The sequence below is a fragment of the Mesoplodon bidens genome, assembly GCF_964165515.1.
Source record: "Mesoplodon bidens genome assembly, contig: HAP1_SCAFFOLD_369, whole genome shotgun sequence".
Taxonomy (NCBI): domain Eukaryota; kingdom Metazoa; phylum Chordata; class Mammalia; order Artiodactyla; family Ziphiidae; genus Mesoplodon; species Mesoplodon bidens.
This window is the reverse complement of record NW_027672519.1, coordinates 355,694-362,372: the sequence shown is the minus strand read 5'-3', so window position 1 is coordinate 362,372 and position 6,679 is coordinate 355,694. Positions and strand designations below refer to the sequence as shown.

The window sequence follows — 6,679 nt, the reverse complement described above, 5'->3', positions numbered from 1 at the left end:
AAACAGTACTGGGGAGGTGGGGACAGGGCTGCGGGCCTCTGGGACTCCAAGCCGCCGGGGGCAACTTTCCAGGTGGGAGGTGCGGCCCGAGGGGCGGTGCCGGCGGCGGGAGGCGGGAGTCCGAGGCCGAGGGAGGGGAGCGGTCACTTTAAAGGTTCTTTCTTACCCATAATGCTTTGTGGGGGCGTTGCCATATTGGATCCAAGATGGCGTAGAAAGTAATGAGAGGTAAGTCCTGAATTCCCCCTTCTTTGCTGCTGGGATTGCTCCGCGAGCTGCCGGAGCCCTCCAGAGAGAGAACCGGACTCCCCTCCGGTCCTCCAAGTCCCGGGAGGGTCGGCCCCGGGGCGGGCCTGGGGCCCAGACGGCCCGCGGCGGGGCCTGGGAAGCGGGGCTCTACGAGGCGAGGCCCGGACGCTGGGGCTGCTTACAGCTTCTTTGCCTCCCTCCGGTGGGGGCCTCGGAGCCCTCGGCCGAGGCCGTGGAGGGGGCCTCGCAGACCCCGGCCACGAGCCTGCGGGAGGTTTGTCCAGCCCACGGCACGCCGGGAGGGGGAGTCGAGCCGCCTTGCACGCTCCCCTCCTCCGTGTCGCGGCTGGGGGTGGGGAGCGTGCAGGCCTCCCATGCCCCGCTCGATTGCCCCCTCTGGGCTCGGACTTCCACGCGGGGTGGGGCGGGGGCCGGAGTGTGAGCGCGGGGAAATGTGGGTCAGGGGTGCACCCCTCCCTCCCCCGCCTAGGGCTGTTGCCTGAGCTTCACTTTCTTTACCCCCTTTCTCCGCCCCCTCCTCGGAAATTCTCATTGGGCCACAAGCACATCAACAAAAACAAAAACAGAGGATCCTTTCCTGGAGATTCCTTCAAGACTTCCCTTTTCTTGAGCTAAGGGACCGCAGCTTTATCTAAGGAACTTTGATTGCTCTCCCCCCAAATTATTTGAGCCTTCTGCACCCTCCCCTTTGCTGAGGATTGTCCAGCCAGGGTTGGAAATCAGGGTCTTAGGATTCTTCTTGGATTGAGACCCTCAGGTTGTGTTTGGCACTCAAAATTGTTGTTCCTTCACCCTCACCACTTACACTTTTCAGGCAAATCGTTTATAGATGTGTAACTCCAGAGACAGTGGTATTCCTAGAGTTGGGCGGGGGGAGGCGGGAGGAAGGCGTCGTCCTGGCTAGTTTGTTCTTAATTTTGCTCTCTCTTAAACTCGTATGAATGGATTTCTTCTCCATCATCTCTTCTTTTTTCTCCTTCTTTTTCATTTGATTTTTTGAAAGTAAGCTCAGTGAGATATGACATTTTTATGTTTGGATTTTAAGAACACTTTATAATTATTCTTTTCTCACACAGAGAGGAAATGTTTTTGTTTTAAAGTAAAGCAAACAGACTCATTTACAAAGCTGCGTACTGTACCATTTTGGTAACATTTTCCATTTGAAATTTATATGCCCTTTCACTTCAGGCTGATAGAATGTTTTCTACATGTCTCTTTACTGGTGTTGTCTAGACATATTTTACTTTTCTGTTTATCTCAGGAATTGGATGAAATCATTGATGACTAAAGAACTACAGTGCTGGTGAGATGTGTAAGGTGAGACTGCAGTTAAAAATGATTTACCTTTTTTCCTTCTTTATTTTAATCAAGTCATGAGGGTGAGACTGCAACTAAGTAACTTGATGGGGCCATCTTTATTTCCAAATCACTCACTCAGTCAAATGGGAGTAGAGGCAGGGCTAGATTTGGAAAGGACATCTGTGTCAAGTATACCAAACTTTTCAGCTACTGGAGCTTATCCAGAGCCAAATGTTATTTGCAGCCATCCTTGATTAGTATCTTCACCAGGGGTAATTATAGTTTGCCTATTTAAATTCCCTTGTGTAACTTTAATTGAATGTCTTAATTTTATCTGTGCTTTAGTGTCCATCACTTAGTCTGCATTGAGTGTTAGTGATTGTGTATGCGGATTTTGTGTGTCTACAGTTTGTGGGACTCGTGTAAAGTACACCCTTTGCATTGGAAAGAATGATTTCAGGCAAATCCTGCTTTTATTTTCTGAAAAATGGAACAGTGCTTGGCTCTCTCATAATTATTTGGAAATAAAAATGATAGTGTTGCATTTTGGTTAGGTTATTAGGGGTAAGACTGGCTTGTCATTATCTTCTGGTCACATGTAGTGTGTGAATTCAGAGTGTTGCTTTATTTAATCTAACTCATAAGGCTTTGGATTTATAGAACATTATGAATAGAGTGTCAATGAACAGTCAGTATTCTGTACTGGTGAGAAGGACAGTGTTGCTAATTTTACATTCTTCACAAGCAATTTTCTCAACTTTAAAAATATATCTTTTTATTTTTTTATTTTAGTCATTGTAGATGTACTATACTACAGTGCGAGTTGAGTGTGTGTGTCTGTAAAATATTTTACTATGGTTTATTGAGAAAATGTAAGTTGTTATTGTAGATTGGTTACTGCAGGGTTTTGTTTTTCCTTTAACACATCTGAGTAGCCTTTGAATTTTGAAATTCACTCACAAAGTTTTCATCTCTATCACACATCTGTTTAAGAAGAGTAAGCTGTGCTTTATTTTATTCCAGATTGAGGCATACAATTGACATTTTTGCCTTAAAAAAAAAACTTGGGAGAGGAAGGTGGACATAAACCAAGATCTTTTTGTAAGTGCACACACCACATTTGCTTGTGTTTGAAACTCAGAAGTGCTTGTGTGTATTACATATATTTTTATTTTTATTCTTAGCAGAGCAAATACGGATTTTAAAATTTATTTATTTTCAGCTAACAGATGGAGGCATATTCATGCCTTAGACCTCCCAATCTGTACCTTTTATCTTTTTTTAAATACATATTACTTTGTGGAAAGAACCAATGATCTACTTTAGGGCCTATGGAGATGTTTGTTTATAATGCAACAGGGAATATTTAGAAATAGGTCATCTTGTGTGGCTAGTGTTGTTTGGCCTGAGCTGTGTCAAGACATTTTCCACAATTTTCACACGTGTAGACCATGTGAAGTGTTAGTATTGACTTCAAAGTGACGTTGGTGGTTGGCCACTGAACAGGTTGTCACACGAAGCATTCTAAAATGGGAAATGCCATAGTACTGAAGTTTGTGGTGAAGCGAGGGTCTGTGTCTTTGAGTTGAATGAAGACATAGCTTTTTTGGTCTGTCCTTTTGGCTGGGAAGCTGGGACACTATTTTTAGGTAAGGCGGGAGTTTTGGGGAGTCAGTAAGTGCCTCTCTATCAGCTGGTGTGCTTGATTTTTGCAGTTGTTAGCAAGAAGTTTCATTTCTAATACCATAAGTATTCAATCTACACTGTTTTAAAGTCTGTATACATTTATGGACAGTCCAGTGTTTTACTGGAGCAGGGAGTGATGCCAAAATAACAGGGGAAATCATTTCTACTTGCAAAGCACCTTGTGTAGTTTAAAAATATAGAGCATATTCATGAAAGGCTAAGAATATTCCAGAGGGACGTACAACTAAGTAGACCAGATCTTACACATGCACTTTTGTCCTCTGTTTAAGAAGTAGGCATGGTATTGATATTAAATGCAAATTAGTCTATAATTATCTGTCAGACTCTATTTAAGATTCTAAATAAAGGCCCAGCACAAGAAGTAAGGTCCTTTGCCTGTTGTTTTAAATGCTTAGCAGTTTTAAATGCATAGTAGATTTGGGGCCAAGTTTATCAACTTGTCGATAAACAAGAGATGGGGAGGAGCTACTTAAAAATTATAAACGAAGTGTTATGGCTGTTTATTTCCATCAACTTAGATAAGTATACGTGCCAATATAATTTGATTTCTAAATAATAGTTTGAGTTGTTTTCTAGGAGAGAAGTATGATGTGTGTGGAGGGTGTGGCCGCAGCAGCTTGTAGTCCATTCGGATTGCTGGCTGGAGTCAGGGTGACGTCGGTGGCCCTGGCTCGGAGCCGCGTAAAGCGTAGTGGTCTGTCACTTCACCGGTGGCTGGGATTATGCTTCTGAGCCGTCCTGAATTCGATAAGGTTCATATTCCTCTTTCAAGAATAGATAGTAGACATAACATGGAGATTTTTAATTTATATGTCTATATGTGTGTGTGTGCATATATATTTATATATGCATCTATCTTTATTTTAAAAGCTACCAATTGTCTAAAGCAAATTGAACGTTTCTCAGCATACTACTAGAGAGTCATACCAACTTGTTTACCGGTGTAAATTGTACTGGGTCAGTTTGTCCAAGGGCAGGAGGTTGTCTGGTAAAGCCGGAATTTGTGTGTTCAACTTGTTTTGACCCCCAGAAACCCTGATTCATCATTAGGTTCTTCAAAGAATGCAGGCACATTTTTTTGAGTAAACCATTGTGACGTGTGAATGTTTGTGATTTTTGTTATTTCTGTGCCATATTTTAGGTGTTCTCAGAACATCTGAATTTGCCTCTTTGCTTTCTTCTGTCGATATTCTCCTGGTGGTGAAAATATTCCTGTGAGGCGAGCTTCCTTTCAGTAGGCAATATGTGTAACTAATATAGTTTAAAAAACTATTTATTTTTATGTAAAACTGATGCATGCTATGGAAAACAAATCCAAGCAGTGCTAAGTGTATATAGGAAAAAAGATAAAAAGCCTCTGCTCTCCTTCCTCCATCGTTAGCCATGTCCCCCTAATCTGACCGTAGAAAGCAGTTGGTGTTACTTGGTGTTTGGAAGATCTCTCTTGCCTAGGTGCGAGGGGAGTAGTGAAAGCAGAGGGAGAAGTCATGGAAGGCATGGCCACGGAACCCGGTTAGATGTTAGGCAGGTATTCCACCCTTATTTCCTGTGATATTAATTAATATTGATAATCTTAAACTTCCATTAGTTTAAGATAACTGTAATTGAATTGTTCGTGAAACACTCAAACAGTTAATTGCATTGTCAGGTTGGTAAAGTTTTGATTTGTTGATCTTGTAAAGAAATAACTATTTGGAAATTGAATTCACGTAACCTTAGGGCTGGGAGTAATGTTGGTAATTATCATTTGTGGAATTTTATGATGAGATGCACAGTATACTTACTCTAGGCTTTTTATAACTCATTATGTTTCCTTTAGTTTTCAGAACAACTCCAAGATAGCTGTTATTTCTGCTTTGCAGAGGAAATTTACGTTAAATGTGAATTAACGAACATAATGTCGCAAGACCAGTAAGTAGTGGTGCTGGCGTTGTGCCTTGGAAAGGGTGTTCTCTTTCCACTGCAGTATGCTCTGCTGCTTCTATCTAGTCTGTCTTATTTTCCAGATGAGGAAATTGAGGCCTGGAGAAGTCAAGTGACTTTCCCAAGGTCATACAGCTGATTAGTAGTAACATTAAACCAAACTTTTATCTCTGGACCCTTATCTCAGGACTCTTGGTCCTGGCTGGTTATGCTACATTTTACTGAAGTACTGTGGACCAAAGGACCATATGCTGTGACCACTGGATACAAATGCTTCAGAACTGATACATCAGCAGTGGTGTTTTCTAGTATGTATTAAAAGGTTCCTTCTCTCTGTTTCAGAAATTATAAAGAGCTCTGATGGGCTCTTTGGGTGATACCCAGTGCAGTGAACTGCAGGTGAGTAAAGTCTGGGAGAGCCTTGTTTACAAAGCAAGGACTTGGTAATGCCTGAGGAAAAGACAAAATGGACTTAATCTAGAGGAGGGTGTCTGGTCAGCAAGATGAGGTGGGACAAGGTGGAGGAAGTAGGGCCCTGGTGCAGCAGTGGTGACCTGGCTGAATTGGTTACTTCTGGAGCCGACTGGATGATGGTGAAGCTACTCCAAACAGACTGCCTGATGCTTTGTCAGTTTGTTTGAAGAGAAGTGAGGGTAGGTTAATCTTCCACTTCTGTTTTGAATGAGTAACTGCACAGGGATTTAACCTATCTGCATATGATTGGATCTTCAGAGATCCTTCAGTTTTTGTGTCAACATTCTTGAGTGTTGTTCACCCAGTGCTCTGATGAACGGGTTAAGTATTAAATTGTTTGTTTTCCTGTTATGTACTATGTGTGTGTTGTCATGAATGACTATATATCCGTATTTTTGAGGATCTGGATACCAGGAACATATCAATGGAAACAGAAGGTTAAACGTTTTTCCTAATGGTTGTATTAGTCCTTTAGATTATTTGTTTACTGCTGAAATGCCCTAAGAATGACATTTTAGTCTTGAGTATTTATTGTTTCACAGTAATTAATCTTCTTGGTCCATTATAGTATCTTGGCCATTCAGTATTAAACTAAGAAAATGGTAGTAGTGCAGAGAAAACAATTAGAAGACAGTTTTAATATTGTCCTTGTGGGACATCAGTGCTAAAATTATTTTTTGATATATTTTTAATGCTAGTCCCAGACACTATAATGAGACAATGCTATATACTTTTAGGGTTTATAATTAAACTTAGGCTTGGCTACTTATTGATTGCTAAAGTAAAACATTGTTGTAGGGGTTCTTTGTTTCTTGAGTTAGGGAAGTTTGCAGGATTCATCCCCCACAGGTTCTTGGGGATGATCAGAAGGCTAGTTGAGCTGGTTTCTTGGTCCTTGGAAAGCTGGGGTCTGGGTTGTCATAGGTCATTGTGATAAGAAGTACATGAGCATTCTCAGTTAAGGCCAAAGTGAGCAGTAAAAGAGAGGTGTGGACCTCTTCCTGAG

At 41.8% G+C, this 6,679-nt stretch overlaps 1 protein-coding gene across 1 annotated transcript in view; it reads left to right on the top strand.

Moving 5' to 3' along the window:
* Nucleotides 1-963: 963 nt before the first annotated feature.
* The window catches only part of LOC308610081 (RAD52 motif-containing protein 1-like), a gene marked incomplete at its 3' end in the record, with an annotated part of 106,198 nt that continues 100,482 nt past the window's right edge, over nt 964-6,679 (top strand). Inside the window, exons 1-3 of the mRNA XM_081259344.1 lie at nt 964-1,027; nt 1,532-1,587; nt 5,542-5,598. Of these exons, the coding sequence (XP_081115470.1) occupies nt 5,560-5,598 (39 nt within the window). The 5' untranslated portion in view covers nt 964-1,027; nt 1,532-1,587; nt 5,542-5,559. The remainder of the gene's footprint in view (nt 1,028-1,531; nt 1,588-5,541; nt 5,599-6,679) is intronic.